This window comes from Molossus molossus, unplaced genomic scaffold (genome assembly GCF_014108415.1).
Source record: "Molossus molossus isolate mMolMol1 unplaced genomic scaffold, mMolMol1.p scaffold_m16_p_15, whole genome shotgun sequence".
In the NCBI taxonomy this organism is placed as follows: Eukaryota; Metazoa; Chordata; class Mammalia; order Chiroptera; family Molossidae; genus Molossus; species Molossus molossus.
In genome coordinates this window covers 74,141,018-74,160,576 of record NW_023425350.1, presented here as the reverse complement: position 1 = coordinate 74,160,576, position 19,559 = coordinate 74,141,018, and the positions used below count along the sequence as shown (strand labels likewise).

The 19,559-nt window shown below is 44.1% G+C and overlaps 1 protein-coding gene across 1 annotated transcript in view; it reads left to right on the top strand.

Moving 5' to 3' along the window:
* VWA3B (von Willebrand factor A domain containing 3B) overlaps positions 1 to 19,559 on the top strand; it is a 219,622-nt gene that overhangs the window by 24,102 nt on the left and 175,961 nt on the right. The window contains exons 5-6 of the mRNA XM_036263356.1: positions 5,630 to 5,799; positions 10,189 to 10,304. Coding sequence (XP_036119249.1) covers positions 5,630 to 5,799; positions 10,189 to 10,304 — 286 coding nt within the window. The remainder of the gene's footprint in view (positions 1 to 5,629; positions 5,800 to 10,188; positions 10,305 to 19,559) is intronic.

The following is a 19,559-nucleotide window of genomic DNA, read 5'->3' as shown; positions in this document are numbered from 1 at the left end:
TATTCATTGCCATTTTGTTTGTTTATATTTTTTATCTTTTTATTCAAGAAGACCCTTCAACATTTCATATAATAATGGTTTGGTGGTGATGAACTTCTTTAGCTTTTTCTTGTCTGGAAAACTCTTGATATGGCCATCGATTCTAAATGACAGCTTTGCAGAATAGAGTAATCTTGGTTGTAGGTTCTTGCTTTTCATCACTCTGAATATTTCTAGCCACTCCCTTCTGGCCTGCAAAGTTTCTTTTGAGAATCAGCTGACAGTCTAATGGGAACTCCCTTGTAGGTAACTACCTGCTTTTCTCTTGCTGCTTTTAAGATTCTCTCTTTGTCTTGAACCATTTGCATTTTGATGATGATGTATCTTGATGTGGGCCTCTTGGGGTTCATCTTGTTTGGGACTCTCTGTGCTTCCTAGACTTATATGTCTGTTTCCTTCACCAAGTTAGGGAAGTTTTCTGCCATTATTGTTTCAAATAGGTTTTCAATTTCTTGTTCTCCCTCTTCTCCTTCTGGTACCCCCAAGATGCGAATGTTGGTATGCTTGAAATTGTCCCAGAGGCTCCTTACACTATTCTCATTTTTTGGATTCTTTTTTCTTTTTGCTGTTCTATTAGGTGTTTTTTGCTTCCTTATATTTCAAATCGATGGTTTGCTTCTTGGCTTTACCTACTCTACTATTGAATCTGTGTAAATTATTCTTTATTTCAGTTAGTGCCTCCTTCATTTCTGACTGTGCATCCTTCATTTCTGACTGGTCCTTTTTTATGGTCTTGAGGCCCTCACTAAGTTTATCGAGCATCCTTAAAAGCAGTGTTTTGAACTCTGCATCTGTTAGGTTGCTTATCTCCATTTCACTTAGTTCTTTCCTGGAGTTTTGTTTTATTCTTTCATTTGGGACCTGTTTCTTTGTCTCTTCATTTTGGCTGCCTCCCTGTGTTTGTTTTTATGTATTACTTAACGAGAGGTATGGGGCTAGCTGAGACCAGATGCTGCTTGTTTGAAAGAATTTAGGAAAACCAGAAGCAGGATCCAAGACAGGTCAATCTTATGGTAAAGCAACTGGGAACAGCTTGGGTGGGCCTGAAAGTTGGGTGGGGTGGGGCCAACAGTATGAGCCAGGTTGCTGGAGTCCCAGATATGGTGACAGTCTGCAGCCCCAGAGAAGGGCTCACCAAAGGAACAAAGGCCTCTGACAACAAGTCTGTCCAGGAGAAAGCTGCCTCTCCAGCCCTTGTTCTAATGCCAAACAACTCAGTTTTCCCCCATATGTCTCTGGTGCCTTTCAAGCTGCCTCCCCCACCCTAGAGCCTGGAGGGAGCAAGTTCGAGTTAGTCTGTGTGTGGGCCCTTTAAGAGGAGCTGCCTGGGGGCTCCTGCTGCTTCAGCTTCTCTCAGCCTCAGTTCCTGCTGGTTTTATAGCCAGAAGTGATGGTGGTTCTCTTCCTGGCACTGGAACCCTGAGCTGGGTGCCTGGTGCGGGACAGGGACCCCTCAGTCCTCAGGGAGGACCTTCCCAGATGAGGTGTCCTCCTGATTTTTATCCACCACACGTGGATGTGGGACAAGCCCTTCTGCCTCTGCCCCCTCCTACCAGTCTCGGTGTGGCCCCTTCTGCCAGTCTCAGTGTGGCTGCTTCTTTAATTCCATAGTTGTAGGATTTCCATTCAGCTTGATTTCAGGCAGTTTTCAATGATGGTTGTTCTGTAGTTTAGTTGTGTGCTGGCATGTTTATAACCCCATAATTGATGATTGGTAAATTATTGTGCTGCTCCAGAATTGATGATTGGGAAAGTCACTGTATGCCCTCTAGCTGAACCTGTTCAGTCAAAATAACCTCAGTAAATTGAAATACTCCCTGAACCAAGAAATTGTTGGGAGCCGGCTACATGTCTGACAGAGTCCACGGAGCCTGGAGGTCTTCAGTCAGAGACTCGACCTTCCCCACAATCTCAAGGAATTAGGCTTATGTTTGTGCAGCTCGGGGCTAAGTGTGACCCAATGTACCTTGAAATACCTGAAATTCCTGGGTGCACCTGGGTGTGCCTGGGTGAGCCTGGGTGTTCCTGTTATCTGCAAGGCAAACTAATTCTATACAGCATTGCTGTAGCCCTGGGTATTATATCAAGAAGATCCTATTTGCTGTAAGGTATAGAAGGCATGTAATAAAGCATTTCGGGGCTGATTCTGACGACTCTGTCACAGGGGTGTTTGGAATCAGATGCCAGCCGTCTAATAAATGACTCTTATTTGAACTTTAATTCTCTAGGGGTCTTTCTTTGATTCTGTCAGGCCACAACATTTAGAGGCCCCAAGGCTGGTCTCTGAGAACTCAGGATCAGTCACCAGCGGCTTTGCTCTCTATTTGGCTTTAATTTGTCTCTGGTGGTCTCTCGGTTCTCTCACGCCACAACAGTTGTAACTTTGATGTCATTGTGGGAGGAGGCAATACCGTGTTTACCTATGCCGCCATCTTGACTGGAAGTCCAGAGTGAAGATTTTTAGACCCAGAGGCCTTGGGGGCTTCTGAGAGGTTAGAGCAGCAGCGGGCAGTCAGAGAGGAAGCAGCCTCTCCAAGTTTGGTTCTTCTTTCCCCCCAAATCTGTGGCTGGTAAGCTGTTAAGGATTCCTTGGCCAGGAAGAATGCAGGTTACTGTGGGAAGCTGCTGGACAAATGGCTCAGACAGAATAAGACATTTTAAGTGAATACAGAAGAACACTACCCTATTTTATGTCATATAAAGTGGCAAGAGTGTGTGACTCAGTAAAATAGCTGAATGTAACCCACATATTTTCCATGTCTTGTGTTATCAAATTCAGTGCAAATCAGCATTTAGGGAAGTGCTGATCAGCGAGGAAGCTGCTCCTGGTCCTGGCTGTTGCTGCTGCTGATCCTCCAGACTGGCCCTGGCCTCAAGGAGCTCAGAGGTCCTGGGTAGGGGTAAGGATTCCCAGAAGGATAAGTCCTTGAGCCAGACAACCTCCTGGACCCAATTTTGGTCAGTGATGTTGATAGCAGGTGATCAGAGCCTTGGATGGTGTAGGAGCTAAGGAAGTAAAATTGCTGCCTGGCCTCTGGCCACTTTTGTGTCCCATGATCTTGCTTTCATAATTCTGGGAGTTCACATTCCTCTCTAATAGATGACCAGCCTTGTCATGATGAGGTGACAGGGGGAAGTGGTTGAAAACAAGGACAGAAGCTTATGGGGTCAGGTAGCCTGGGTTTACAGCTATAAGACCAGGTCATGTAACTGTTCAGGCTTCAGTTTTTTCAACTGGGCATGAGAATCAGAATTCATATTCCGTAGGACTATGTGAATGTTGAATAAAGTAATTCATGCTTGTCATCCCAAATAGCAAGTGACCCCAGAGTCATTTCACTTTAAAAGGCATTTTGCCAGGTTAGGGAGGGGATAGTGATAAGTAGCATATTATCTTCCTCTCTGTTTTTCTCAATATCTTTATGTGAGTAGAAGGGAGAGTCAAAAAGGCAATGTGCAGGAGAATGGAGGTGGGATAGGTGGTCTCAGTGGAAAGCATGTCCCAGGAAATCTGTAACACAGATACCTGAGAGTTGACCAAAAATATAGGCAATTAAGAAGCTAAATAATGAACTTAACAAATAACCCTATAGCCTTAGTAAATGAGAGAAAATCCTGACTCAATGCTGGCTACAGCAATTTTTAATTTGATGAGATCTCAAGGGAAACCATTTCTGTCCAAGGATTTCAGGCTCTTGGGTTGTTGCCAGAGCAAAGAAGCTTAGTTTGCTGACGTGCAGTGGAGCTGCAGGGTGTCTGAGCTGCCGACAGACCGCCTAGAGATGTTTATCCTCAGTGACCTCCCTGTTGAGCTAACAAACCCTAGAAAGTACCCCCTGTGTCTGTTACCCCGTCTCAGGCCATGTGTGAATTTAGATCCTATGAAAGGATGGACCATCCCTGTGCAACATTTGGGCACCAACACCACTGAAACACTAATTACTAAGAGTGCACTCAGTGGAGTCCGTTTACTACATCTCACACAGGTAATGTATAACAGCAGGAGAAAAATGGAGTTAGTGCATTTACTGGAAGAACAGCATTAAGAATAATAAGGAATCTGGAGAACACTGTTTCTTCCTTCTTTTTGTTTTTGTTTTTTCCTGCCACTTGGCTGACTGGTGAGAGAATGTACAGCTTTCATCAGTCTTTACATCCCATTAGGTCCTTTTTAAAATCAGGGAGCTGAAGTTAAAAGGCCTGAGAGAAAAAGTGGGGGTGGGAAGTAGGGTGGGTCTAGGGACTGGCTCTTTTGTGCCCCATTGGAGAAGGGTTGTTGCTTCCATAGGCTGGTCTCCATTCCCACTGTGGTCTCCTCATTCCCAGCCTGTGTCCTGCCCCCACCTGGCTCCTGGGGCTCACAGTGTGCCCTGGCTACTGCCAACAGGGTGTCCTAACCATTTGGGGAGCTGACCATAAGCCCATCTCTGTGCTAGGTTGGTTTAAGTCACAGGTTGGAAGTCTAGGGGAGATCATTGATGGTTTACCTTGTACTAACAGGGGTTTGTGACTAGAGCAGAGAGGCTCGTAAATCCTAAAGAGATAGGGGATTTACTTATCTCTTAAAACACAACACATTTGCTGGGGTTTCCCCCTGGTACCTGTGGAGACAACCCATCTAAGTGTTTGTTGGGCAGGTTTAGATGATATGTAGTGCTGCCTCTCCCTGAGCTTTTACTTTCTGAGATTTATAAACTTAAGTGTAAGTCATCTTGTTTAAACCCAGTCATGAGGTAAACTGCATTCTCTCTCTCGTCTTCATTAAAATCACTTGCCCGAGCTTACAGAGCTCTTGAGGAGGTGAGTGGGTGGATAGGGAGCAAAACAATTTCGGGGAGAGCAAGGGCGATATGGTTATCACAGGGGTTGTTGGGTGGGTTTGACATCACTCTAATTAAGCAAGGAGCTTTTGGGACTGCCTCCTGATTGGTGAGGTATGCATCTCTCAGATTCCTGATTGAAGGTTGGTGTGTGTGTCCTCATTCTCTCATTCTTGTCATGGCATAGTATGGCGACCAGAGAAAAGGCCTTGTGTGTGGGCCTGGCTCTTAACCTGTTGTGTGAGGTCAGGACAGACTCACCTCCCCAGGCATGTGCTTCCTTGTGAGATGAGACTAGAGGATGAACCAACTGGGAATGTGTCCTCCTGCCACATTCTGCTTCAGACCAAGGATGGAGGAGCTAAATTGTAGAATTCTGGCTCCACCATGGAAAATGGCTAATAAGCTTCCTGCCCATAGTGGCTGTGTGTCTTCGTGTTGAAAACAGCCACTCCTGACCTGTATGATGTACTCATGGGATCAGAGGAAGCTCTTCACCAGACCTGCCAACCACATCCTTCCCCTGTGATACCCGAGACTATGGCCACTCCCAGTAGACCTCTTCAGCACCAGGCCTTGAATATCTTACTTCCTGATCTTGGTCCCCAAATGTCCTCATAAAACAGTGAGCAATACTGCTATCCTTTCTGCTTCTTCCTCTCCCTGCCACTTTTTTAAAAATGCCATTTTGTAGAAAGTGTATTGCCAACGAGTTCAGTACAAGGCTAGGGTATGTCAGGAGATAAATTGCTGGTACTACTGTTTTGCAGATTGAATCCATTTACTACTTTGTGGTGGGGGATATTCCTGAGGAATCCAAGCAGCTTCTCCTCCAGAGGGCTTTGGAGATCCCGTGTCCTGTCTGCACCGTGTCCTTCAATGCCAGAGGAGAAGACACTATAGCTTTCTTAAAGGATCTGAGTGCCAAGACCCACAGCAGGTAGGCAGAAACATGCTCTGGAGAAATTGCGAGTGAGTCTTGGGTTCTTCATGGTCCTAACCAATCTGCAGCTATGTTCTTCCCATCTTTCTAGCCACCTTTAGAGTCTCCATGTACCTTTTCTTCTCTACCCTGTACTAATCTTGCCTTTTTATTTTCTGTAATTTGGATGCTTGGACATTTTAGGACCTTGCTGACCTTGCAATGACTGCCCCTCCCAGGGCTAGCTGAGTCCTAGAGAAGGTGAAGGACTCCCCTGGGAGTGTAGCTTTCATGTGCAAACTAACCAATGCAGAGCCCATGTGCTCACCCTCAGGACCCCTATTCCCTGATCACCTCACAGCCAGATACCAGGAAACTCCTGTACCTAAGAACTCACTGAAATGGCTCAAATTTAACCAATCCTATGCCTGCTGACTCTGCCTTGCCCATTCCTTCCTGCAAAAACCACAGTACAGATTCTTGCCCATGTTCTCCCCCCGCCACCAGTGCTTTCTTTTGTGGCCCTGTGTGGGGTGGAGTAGCCCCTCTGCTTGGGCACTATATTAGGCAGTTCTGGCCATCATAACAAAGTAGCAAAGACTGTGGGGCTTAAACAACAGACATTTATTTCTCAGAGTTCTGGATGTTGGAAGTCCAAGATCAAGGTGCCTGCAGATTCCGTTTCTAGCAAGAGCTCTTTCTGGCTTGTAGACATCTGCCTTCTTGCTTTGTCTTTTTATGGGGGGAGGAGGGGGTGAAAGAGAGAAAAAGGGTGGGGAATCAAGAGCATGTAAGCTCCTTGGTGGGTCTTTTTAAAAGGAATATAATGAACATAATAGATCCAGAGACATGGAAGTAGGGAACAGACTGACAAACCTCAGAAAGGGCTTGGGGAGTGAGTAGGAAAAGATAAACCAAAGAACTTATGTGTATATGTGCATAACCAATGGATACAGACAACAGTGTGTGAAGGTGGAGGGGATGTCAATGGGGGAAACAGAGGGACATCTATAATAAAAAAAGGATACTAATTTTATAGGATCAGGACCCCCACCCTCAGGACCTCATTTAACCTTAATTATAGGTCAGATTTTATAGCCCTCTCTCCAGTACAATCACTTTAGGAGTCAAGGCTTCAACATATGAAATTGAAGGGTGGACACAATTCGGTTCATAGCAGGAACTCTGTGAGTAATGAACTATCTTTTTGGTGGTGGTTGAAGTGATTTGTTAGCCTCATCATATCTGAATAATAATGAAATCTACATTTTATTTTTTTATTTTTTTATCCTCACCCAAGGATATTTTTCCATTTTTTGTACAGATAGAGTGGGAGGGAGAGAGAGGAAGGGAGAGAGAGAGAAACATCGACGTGAAGGGACACATCGAGTGGCTGCCACCCGCATGACCAACCAGGGCCAGGGACAAACTGCAACCGAAGTACGTGCCCTTAGCGGGAACCGAACCCGGGTCTCTCCGGACCGCAGGCCGACGCTCTAACCGCTGAGCCAAACTGGCCAGGGCGAAATCTACATTTTAAAACATAACCCACCATCGTGTCTGTGTGTGAGTTTAAGTCCCTGTGGAGAAAGGCCAACTGCTTATGTGATTGCAAGGAGAGTGACTGGGTTCTTTTGTAAGTTGGCCTATCTGAAATGAGTGCAATGCCTGTTCTTCAGTATTTGTTGTCAAATTGAGTTGCTCATCCTGTTTGTGTGGGGAGCTAATTAATCATTTGGAGGCCTGGGCTTTACCTTGCAGGCTAATTTCACATAATACAGGGGAACCTGGGGATATGCATTTAACCCTTCATTTTGCATAAGAACTACTAAGGGAGCTTGATTAAAAAGCAGATGTTTTGGCCACAGCCTCAGGGCTACTGTCAGGATCTAGAGCAGCAGTTCTCAACCTGTGAGTTGCGACCCCTTTGGGGGTTGACTGACCCTTTCACAGGGGTTGCCTGAGACCATCGGAAAACATATTTCTGATGGTCTTGGGAGCCAAGACACTGCTCCTCTATCCATCTCCAGGAGGGTCTACCCACATGCAGATATGCCCACATACAACATGAGAAACTGTATTAAAGGGTCTCAGCATTAGGAAGGTTGAGAACCACTGATCTAGAGAAAGCCAGGACATGCATTTTTAACAGGACCCCTGGGGATTCTGAGGAACATTGCTCTGGCTGGAAATCTTCTAACATCAGGTAATTGGCTTCCATTCTGGGTGCCTGAACTCCCCAATTGCAGAAAACACTTTCTGCCCCACATTTGCTATTGGAGGCAGAAAAAGGCAACTGGCAGGGCCACCTTCCTTGCTTGTCCTCTTCTGGGCATTTTCTCTGGGCAGGCCAGAGTCCAGGGGGTAATTTAACAGGGAGTTCACTCTGAACTTTAACCCTTCAAATTTCAACAATTTACCACTGCATTTCAGCTCCTGGCTTTTAGGTCATGCGCCATGCAATGAGAAAGGTGTAGACAGCCTCCTTCCCTGCTCTGACCCTGGAAAGTGAGCCCAACTTACAACCAGTGGTGCTTCTGCTCCACACTGTGCTAGGGCACGGGGGCTGCCAGTTGGTCTCTCTGTACTTTTGGTTCTTGAGTCCCAGCTAAAGTGCAATTATTATCCAACTGTAAGGACAACTGAGTTGTCCTGAGCATCTCAGCTGCAAGGAGCCAGGTCTCTGGGTTCCCCTGTGTCTGAGGCTGTGTATGGGCAGACCCACCAGCCCTCAGGTGCAGTGCTGTACTCTGCAGGCTCTCCAAAGAGCCCATCTTAATGGTGATTTGCTTTCTGCACAAGCATGGCTATATTAGCCAGAGGGAATGGCTGCTTTGTTTTATTTTTGAATCTGGAGAACACATCAGAGAGTAGAAAAGTCTTGGGCACCAAAGGCCTCCTTGGCACTCAGGGTGTGGGGCCTGCCAAGACTAGCCTTGGCATCTCTTCTCTGCCTTGCTAGGAAGCTAGCCATTTCTGCTCTGGAGGAAGTTCCAGCAGGAGGTAGGCTCAGCCAGATGAAGTCCATTGGCCTTATGAGGGGCCATTGGTCAAGGCGGCTTGTTCACTGACATCACACCATCATTCTAGTGTCACCTGAAACCCTTTAGAAATAGACAAGACCACCCTGGCAGTTTGGCTGAGCAATTGGAGCGTTGGCCCACAGACCAAAGACTCATGGGTTTGATTCCAATCAAGGGCATGTACCTCATTTGTGGTTCAGTCCCTGGCCCTGGTTGGGGTCGTGCAGGAGGCAACCAATTGATGTGTCTTTCTCACATCAATGCTTCTCTCTCTCTCCCTCCATCCCACTCTATCTGATGATAAATAGAAAAATATTCTCGGGTTAGGATTTAAAAAAAGAAAGAGAGAAAGAGAGAAAGAGAGAAAGAGAGAAAGAGAGAAAGAGAGAAAGAGAGAAAGAAAGAAAGAAAGAAAGAAAGAAAGAAAGAAAGAAAGAAAGAAAGAAAGAAAGAAAGACAGGACTGAGGCTTTTTATGGCCCAGTTGAGGCCCACACCTCTCCTGCTATTGGCTCATTCATCCATTCAACCTATTCTGTGCTTCAGAATTCTCTTTGGGTTGAGTGAGTAGCAACAGGCCATCCCAGACAGCCTAGAGGAGCATTACCCAGAGACCTCCTCTGCCAATCTGAAAGAAATTTCCTATGATTACTGATTTTTTAGATTCCAGGTAAGTGGCTTCAGGTGTGACTTAGTCCATAACCAGTGCACTACACCAGCGCTCCTTGAGTGTTAAGGTGCACATGAGTCCCCTGAGGAGCTTGTTCAAGTGCCAATTTGGATTTAGTGTCTGAGTTGATGCGGCAACATACACCCAAACCAGATCCCTGGTGCTGCTGCTGCTCCTGGGGCCATACTTGGAGGAGTCAGTCTCTACAAACCTGTCCACACAAGAAATCTTTCCATTCATACTATGCATAGGTCCTGGGAAAGTGTGTGTTTGCTGAGTTAAAAGTGACTGCAGCCTGCCAGCCATTGACAGATGAGCCATGGTGCCTATTGTCACCTGCTCTCTGACTGCAGGGCTGTAGGCACTGTGGGGCCATATCAGACTTGGCTTGTCAAAACTATGCTGCCATGATTAAACCTTGGCAACAAAGAATAAATGTAAGCAGAGGATATCGCTTTTCCAGGGTCAAGAAATACCATTTGTCTGAGCAATTACTCTGTAATGAAGAGAAGGGTCACCAGTTAAAATCCCAACGCACCCACGATTGTTTTCTCCCACCTCCCTGTCTTCCATCTGTGGGAACAGACAAGGTTCAGGGAAAGCTAGTCTGTAGTGCCGGCAGTGTGGAAGAACAAGTTCACAGTCTCGGGGGACTGAATAGACATGCACAAATGCCACCTTCCAGCCTAATGTTGCAAATCTCTTCATGTTTCAGGTTCCATGCATTTGCAGAGAGAACAGAATGTGCAGGAGTTCCTGTATTCTCCCTAAAAGATGGTGACAGTGTAGTGACTTGGAATTCAAGGAAACTGAAAGGAAAACCCCCTGCAGGTACCTGGAATTGAAAAGCAACAGTGGGTTTTAATGTTTTCATTTCAGGTGATCTTGTATCCTTAGGAAATAAAGCACTCGATAGGGACTGAGTGTGTCTTGAGTTATTTGTGTGTTACAAGGGCAGAATTCATAGATGTTAAAGGTGAATTTGTCAATTTAGCAACCAGTCATAAGTTTATCACCCAGGGAGGTGACTAAGTGGTAAGTGTTTACAAACTTGGGAAGTTTCTAGAGATGTGGCCCTGAGGCATGTCAGTGCAGGGCTTAGTTCTTGGCAGGGCAGAGCCGCTCTGCTGCCCAGGTTAGCTGGATGCTGTGGTCAGGATGCCTATAGTTCTCTTGGGTTTCTGCTGCCCTGGGCGGCAGGGACAGCAGTACTTGTAGATGCATGTGTGGGATTGACCTGCCCCTTGTTGGAGGCCAAGGCTGCACAGGAACCTTTGCAGAGGTTTAATGAACCTCCCCTTTCATTCAAAGAATGTGATCAGAGAGTTTAGGCATAAAATGAAGCCACAGAATCAGTAAGAAATAGGGTTGTGGTTTGGAGAAACAGTACTAGATAGTTCTCAGTAAGCCAAGAGATGGGAGTTTTCATTTGAACTGGTGAGATTGCAAAGTGCCAGACATTGAGTAAACACTGCTGAGAGAAGCATGAAGGAAGCTCCTGCTCCTCTGTGAGATGACATGGCACAGGGATAGTCAGATGTCTGAGAAAGCCCCTCCCTCCACCTTCCTGCTCACTTTTAGTAATCAGCAGGAGGATTTCTAGCTTCAGTGTAAGGCAAGAACTACTCACTGGGGACAGGGGAGAAACTGCAGGTTATAGCTGCTTGAAAGTTTCTTGTTGATGTAATGGTGTTGCAGAGAGGCTCCCAGGGGAAGGGCACTGGGACCGCACAGGAGGCTGCTGTGTCAGGTGGTCAGGTGGTGATGAAGTCTGGGGGTAAAGTCAGGTGGTCAGATGTGGGTGAAGGTACAGGGTGGATCAGGTGGAGATAAAGGCAGGGAGTGGAGTCACAAAATGTGTATCAGAAACCCGCTTTGTGAATTCAGGTTCTTAGTGCCCCAAAGCAGAGCAGGAGAGGTCCCAGTGTAACTCAGGGTTTGCACTGCTTTAGATAATAACTTATACCTTTGTTCTGATGGTGAATTAGACATTTCCAAGAAATTGAAAAAACTATCTATTGATAACGAAGTTTGATGCTAATCCAAGAAAAAATTAATTCAGAATGTATGCCGTGCCTATTGAAAATAATTCACAAGCCCTGGCCAGTTTGGCTCAGCGGTTGGAGCATCGGCCTGCGGTACAGAGAGACCCAGGTTCGGTTCCCGCTAAGGGCACGTAACTCGGTTGCAGTTTGTCCCCGGCCCTGGTTGGTTGTGCGGGTGGCAGCCACTCGATGTGTCCCTTCACATCGATGTTTCTCTCTCTCTCTCCCTCCCGCTCCATCTGAACAAAAAATGGAAAAATGTCCTCGGGTGAGGATAAAAAAAAAAAAAGAAAGAAAATAATTCACAAGATGAAGCTTAGTGGGTGATGAATCAATCAGGGTAAGGAATGTGAGATGTCATCAGCTCCCCAAGTCATGCCAATTACTGTAAATCGGATTTAATTTTGGCCTATGTATTCTTTGGCAAGTTAGTTTAAAGGGAAACATATCTGGCTGCATAGTTTACATTCTCAGAAAGTACCATCTTCCTAACCCTGCGAAGCACACAAATTAAATTACAGATAAAAACATTTTTCTTACAATAAAATGCTCAAAGCATGGCCTGCCATTCTAATGGCATTTCAGTGACCACATGTTCTGAATTTGGGGAAATTCAGGTTCTAAATAAGTGATCTTGTCTCCTCTATTCATCACAATGTCCCAGAAATGCCAACATTCCAAAGTCAACCTCTCCACTCAAAATGGCTCAGAAACACTTGCCTATTTTGTTTGGAACATGTGTGGTTTCCAACCTCATCTGGGGCCACAGAGACAGTTCTGTCTCTTCCTGATCAGCATTCTCTCTCCACATCCCCATAATCCATTTCAAACATTTATCAGTCTCAGTTTCCTCAGGTTCCTTTCCAGTTCCTCTCAGGAGGTAATTTGCCAACCATTGTATAGAAAAGCAAGACTATCAAGTGAGGGGCTGGAGGATTGTTGCTCAGAGAAATCACCTGGCAATTTAAAGAAATGTCCTGCTATCATTGGCTTTCAGGGTATAACTTACCATCACCCCATTGCAATATACCAATGCAAAAAGAAACTTTGTAGTTAAGATAAATAATCATTTTAGAAATTGTAGTAAAAGATCCATAACATAAACTTGACCATCTTAATCATTTTTGTGTATAGTTCAGTAGTGTTAAGTACATTCACATTGTTGTGCAACCAATATTCAGAACTCTTTTCATCTTGCAAAACTGAAACTCTATACCTATTAAACAACAAATTCCCATTCTTCCCTCCCCCAGCTCCTGGCACCCACCATTCTCTTTTCTGTCTCTGTTTCATTGCTTTATTATTATTTTAAAATTTAACCAACAGACATTGCTGGGTATATGCCAGGAACTGTTCCAGCCTCTGATCACATTTTAACTCAGTCTTCATCACAGCCCTATGGAATAGGGACTATTAGCATCCTCATTTTAGTGATGGGAAAACCAAGACAGAAAGTGTAAAGAAACTTGTGAGAATTCACAGAGCGAGTAAGGGGCAGAGTGAGGATTCAGACTCAGGCCATTGCACCAGGCTGGTTTTCTTCAGCAACTCATTTTATGTATAAAATATGATAGATCTACTCTGTCTCCTGTTTTACCCTTTATCCTCTAGTATTTTAAAATACTTTATTTCCATTTGTATTCACCTTCTCTAGTTTCTTACAGTGAGTTCCACAGTATTATTTCATTTCTTTCTGCTTTCATCTCACGTTGAGTTTTTAAATTTCTGCTTTGTTTTCTTCCTTCATGGAGATGATAGCTTCATATATATATATTTAATTCATGATGAACGGACTGGAACATAATTTCATGTATTCCTTGATAACATTTTTAGTATTATTCATCTCTTGAGTTTTTTGGCTCTTTCCCTCGTTTTTTTCCTTATAATACCTTGTTTGGATGCTGTTTGTTAGCTTCCTTTTTACTATTCACCACTGGAAGGAGATGAGCTAGATCTGTGTAGGCAGTTCCTGTGGGAGGTTGAGTAGGGAAGGGCTGTGCTTCACAGCTCCAGGCTCGGCTCTGTTGCTGCAGAGAAAATGGTGCCTGCAGATAAGCTTGTTCCGGGTGATGCTACCTACCTTCCTTGCCTCTCTAAACAGGTAAACAGACTTTTACTTCTAACCATTGTTCCTGCAGCAACCAATGTTGCCAAGAAGGCTCACTTTTGACTTTAGGTGGGCCTTCCACCTCCTAACCCATGATTCTGTTATCAGGTGCTATCTGAAGACCTTTCCCTGGATTTCTGTGAACCAAAGACAAACCCTCTTGTTCCCCTTGGCCCCTGGTATCCTGTTTGTTTGCAATGTTTCTGTTTTGCCCATGGTAGCCTGGATGAAAATTCATGTTGTCTATTTATTCCTCCCCTCTCCTCTCACACTCATTAGGTGTTGATTTTAATAGGTGCTACTGACCCTCTGAAGGTTGAGGAAAAACTAACATATATCCTCCCTTCCATTTCTCCTTTTGCCTTTTGAAGCCTCTCAGTATTTGTTTTTAAGAGCAAAAAATGCCATTGAATCTCCCCTCCAATCCTAATGACAATATCTTGTATTTAGGGTTTTTTAAGCTTTTGGACCTGTTGGTTTACTCTTCATAAAAATTTTTTTTTTTTAATCCTCACCCAAGGACATTTTTTCATTTATTTTCAAATAGAGCAGGAGGGAAAAAGGGAGGAAAAGAGAGAGAGAAACAGCGATGTGAGACAGACACATCGACTGGTTGCCACCCACACGACCCCAACTGGGGCCGGGGACAAACTGCAACCGAGGTACGTGCCCTTAGCGGGAACCGAACCCAGGATTCTCTGGTCTGCGGGCCGATGTTGTAACCGCTGAGCAAACCTGGCCGGCCAGGGCTACTCTTCATCAAATTTTTAAAAATGTCAGCCATTATTTCTTGATCACTGGTTTACAGGTCAACTTGATTACTCTAGGATGAACTTGTCTTTCTTTAACTGGTGTTATCCAAGGTATATTTTTATTGTAGTAAATACCATGAGCACAAGAGCCAAGCCAAACCACGTAGCCATGTTTAAGGTCCCTGTTCATGTTACATTCACTAATATTCTATGTCCAAAGCAAATCATATGACCAATTAATAGCAGTGGGAGAGGAGGTCTCCACTCACACTGAGGTAGAAAAGGAAGTAAATATTTGCTGAAGAATATGTAAACTGTCACAATCTTTGTCCTTGTATGATTCTCTTTTTTGGCTCTGGGAAAGTGCTTGCTGGATATTGAATCAACTTTGAGGTTAGACCTGGATTCAAACCCTAGTTTTGCCACTAATTACTTGTGTGACCTTAGGCAAGTTACCTAACCTTTCTGAGCTATGTACCCAAGTTGTAAAAAAAAAAGGGGGGGGGTGGATAATAACATTTACCTCATTGTAATTGTTGGAAGATTAAAGCATATGGCACACATGGAAATGTTTAGTACAAAATTGGCATTCAGTTAATGTTAGTTTCCTCTTGGGATTCCAAGTGAGCTTTTGTTGTAGACATTGGTTCTAGAAAGTAAGATAATCCAACAGGATATGATATCCTCTGTCATAAAGATCATTTTCAGAATAGTCATGATACTAAGCAGTTTATTTGCCTGCAAAATGATGGATGGGAACTGGAATTTGGAACTAGGAAGTGGATACTGTATTGTTAAATTGTGTCCTGATGGGAGGAAGATTTATGTTTGAGGTTGATACTAGGAGTAGGTCACTCAGACCTATCTAGAGGAAATCAGGAGCACCTGCTCTTCTAGTGGTAAGTAGGATTATAGTGTGGGGCCCTTTTTGGAAATGACTTTCACCCACTTCCTTATCGACAGAATGAGCTCAGTGAGAGCTTGAATGGTACAGGAATATTTGTAAGTTAGACATGGTAATTTTCAGTCCTCAGAAGCTTTCAGGTTGGGTTGGATTGTTCTGGTTGGGGGATGGATTATTGCTGTCTTGGGAAGGAACTTTAGCTGCTGGTGCTTTCCAGGGACTGTGGGGAGCTGCTCCTTAGGTTATGAAAGCTCTATGCACCTAGCGTCTATTTAGTGGTTTGGGGACTTTCTCTTAGGAAGGAAAAAGGCTTTTGATCTTTTGTATTTAGGGCAGACCTCATCTTTTAGTTTGGTTCCTTCTTCCTGATTTTGCTTTAAAAATATAATTACATAAACTGAGATAATCACATTTTCCATGAGGACCTGGCATCAAACCAAAAAAAAGGAGTTGATTTCAGCATTGATGTAGCTAGCCCAGGATCTGGACTCACTGGTGAAGCTAACATGGCTTACTTTAGATGGCCTATAGTGTCATCCTCTTCAGAATTGGAGTTCAAGGCACTCCAGTGGTGTGATGAGCAACCAGGCTGACAAGCAGGGTCAGAGCTCTGAGCTCCCACTTCAAGCCAGTGCATCATGGTTTATACAAGAGGAGTAACAGAAGGAGGAGAAAAACTGCAGAAAATTGGAGAACAATTTTAACTTTAGCGTGTTTACATATTTTTCATATGGACAAGCAATAAAACCAGTAGCTCAAAACCTTCTCCCAGTTCTAGGAGTTCGGTCTTAGGCTGCACAGCACTTACACTTCTAGGTCCACCCCACCCATTCAGCCATCCCTAATCTATCCATCATTGCCCCTTCCCACTGAGCCTGTACTGGCCTCAGCCCCACCCAGTGGAGCTTGCTGGCCAGCCTCTGCTAATTGAGCAAAACTGGCAAATAGGGTTTGGTGTGCTCATGACCATATTTTGCTTATGGGACAAGAGAAAGACTCAGTAATGAATAAATAAAAAAGTATCAGGTAATAAAAAACAAGCAGTTTTTCTGAGAGTATCTCTGTTTTTGTCCAGTCTTCCTGGCAAAATGGTGATAAAAAAGCTGCTCTGTTCCACAAGTATTATTTAGTCCAAAAATGGTATACAGTAACTATAAAAATGTGGTTGATTCTATCTTTGGAACTGCACTTTTGTGTTGGTGAAGAAAAATGCATGGACTAAAACTAAATATTATGAAACCAGATTTTATTTTTTGTAACATATGTTCAAGCTGTTATGCTTAAAGAGAAAAAAATAATCAAATTGTGTTCTTGGAAGACACTTGTGATCTTTAATTAGATAAAGTTTCCTGGCCCATCACCCAGCCTTGGCCTTGCTGCTTTGTTTCTAATCTCTAATTTAATTTAGAAACACTGACAGATGACTGTTTATAGCTCACTGACAGCAGGGGGCTCTTTCAGAGGTCACCTCCTTCTCCCTAGAATTCAGTTTAATTCAGTGGATAGAGCTGGAGCAGCTGTACTACCAAAGCTGTTGCCACATCATAGTTGACAAGGCTGAAAGACTTTCATTATCTCCAGGCCCTGCTCCTTCTAACAGTGGGTTGCTTTGGTGTTTTTTTTTTTTTTTCTCTTGCTATGAGACTATCATCTGGTTGGTTAAGAAGCATTTATTAAACTCCATCTGTGTGCTTTAGAATCTCACTAAGGTTGAGGAGGAGATTTGAAAGGAATAAAAGACAAGGTTCCTATTCAGGAATAAAAGACAAGGAATACAATATAAGGTTCCATACTCTTAGAATGCCAATTATGCTTCTGCTTGAAGATGGAAAAATTGCTCTTTCTCTCTGTAACTCCAAGATCCCAGTTTAGAACTTAAGACTGTTCACCTGTACCTCTTCTCCCCTTACTGCACACCTTCACCTGAGGTGTGTGAAGGTCTAGTTTTCCCAGGCAGAGAGTATGCCCCTTTAAGGGCAGGAAACTTTATATTCCTCCCCCAACAGTGGGTGTGTATCCTGGGCTTCTGGTTTTATCCTCAGCTCCCCAGGCTATCACCAGGACCGCCCCCATCCCCCTCCACAGCTCACTGTAGCCATCTGCTGGCACAGGGCAGTGGGTGGCCCAGTTCTTCTATCACCAATATCATCCCTTAGAATCATGCTGAAGTAATCAAGTGACACATCCTGCGTCACCTACCAAGGCATGAGGCATAGAAAAATCCCTCAAAAAAATCTTTTTAAAATTAAGTTGAGTTACTAGGAAAAAAAATAGTGAAGATATCTAGTAACATTTAAAAACTTGCTCTGATTTCAGGGTGAGAGATCCACTCCATGGTTGTTATTTGAAAGTCAAGCAATATGCTGAGCCCAGGGGAAACAATAATGAAAGAAGGAGGTCCCTCTCCTCCAGAAGTGTGTGTCTGGAGCAGCCTATTTGGAAGTATCTTCCAGGAGTTGGGATGTACCAGGGAGAGTGGTTACAAAAACAGATAGACTTAGTTCTGTGTTCAAGCAAGTCAGTTTGACAAAGGAGACAAACTTCAGAGAGTAGAAGCACAGCACTTGCAAGCTGTCTGGGATAATAACTCTGCAGGCCTGTCCTGTGGGAAGCTGCCATCCCAGTGCAGGCAGAGTCCAGTAAGCCAGCAGGTGTGTGCTATTACTCACTAGAATGTCACAGTAGGCCCTGACTGGGGATGCAGCTCAGCAACCACCACCAACTGTATATCAGAATTAGACTAGGTGGTTTCCATCCCAGGAAGAGATGAGACTACAAGCCCCTCGAAGGAAACTAAAAACAACCAATACATCTCAGATTTGGTCTGCTGACATAGTTAGCTTGGAAGGATGCATAAGGATGGTGTTTCAGTGTGGGAAGCGTATCAGGGCTTTGGATGCACAGACCTGAGGTTGAGTCCTCACTTTACCACTCATCAGTTGTGTGGTCTTGGGCAAGCTCCTAATTTCCCTGAACCCACAGTTTGCTCATCTGTCAAATGGGGATGATAATACCTGCTTGTATGATTGTGGTAAAAGTAAATGAGTTGAGCCCTGGCCGGTTTGGCTCAGCGGTTAGAGCGTCGGCCTGCGGTCTGGAGAGACCCGGGTTCGGTTCCCGCTAAGGGCATGTACCTCGGTTGCAGTTTGTCCCCGGCCCTGGTTGGTCGTGCGGGTGGCAGCCACTCGATGTGTCCCTTCACGTCGATGTTTCTCACTCTCTCTCCCTTCCTCTCTCTCCCTCCCATTCTATCTGTACCAAAAATGGAAAAAATATCCTCGGGTGAGGATAAAAAAAAAAAAAAAAAGTAAATGAGTTGATATATTTAAGTCCCCAACATGTTGGCTGGTATGTGGTAAATTTTAGTTTCCCCCTCTTTCTCCTTCTTTATGTATTAGCAAAAAGCGGCCATTATAAAATACATCTAAAATAAACAGAACTCTAAGAAATAGGAGAATGCTATGAACCACATCAATGAGAGTGACTCGAAACAATCCAGAAGGTTGTATGTCAAGGACTCTCTAACATTTTGAAGGGGAAAAAAAGCTCTGACTTCTTTGGGAAGCATTTCCTTAGGGCAGAAATAGGGACATCAGGGTATTGGGATATTGTTTCCAGAAATCATAAGCTTAATTTGTTTCCTAATAATATTTTCCTTATTTATTTATTATTTTTTAAAATTAATTAATTTATTTTTGTTACAGATGTTTCTCCTTTTCCCCCCACTGATACCCGCCTCCCTCTCCTTCCCTGCCCTGTCCCCAGCTTTGTTGTCCATGTCCATTGTTCATGCACACATGCATATAAGTTCTGTGGTTTATCGCTCCCCCACCACTCCCTCTTCTGGGGATTCCACGTCTCTGGGACAACCCCATTCTTCAGACTGTTATGTTCATTATATTCCACAAATAAGTGAGATCATATGATACTTGTCTTTCTCTGTTTGGCTTGTTTTGCTTAGGATAATACTTTCCAGGTCCCTCCATGTCGTCTCAAAGGATAAGAAATCTTTCTTTCTTACAGCTGCATGGTACTCCATCGTGTATAGGTACCACAGCTTTTTTATCCATTTGTCTACTGATGGATATTGGGGCTGTTTCCAGATCTTAAATATTGTAAATAGTGCTGCTATGAACATGGGGGTACATATATTCTTTCTGATTGGTGTTTCAGGTTTCATAGGGTATATTCCTAGAAGTGGGATCACTGGGTCAAATGGCAATTCAATTTTTAATTTTTTGAGGTAACACCATAGTGTTTTCCATAGTGGCTGCACCA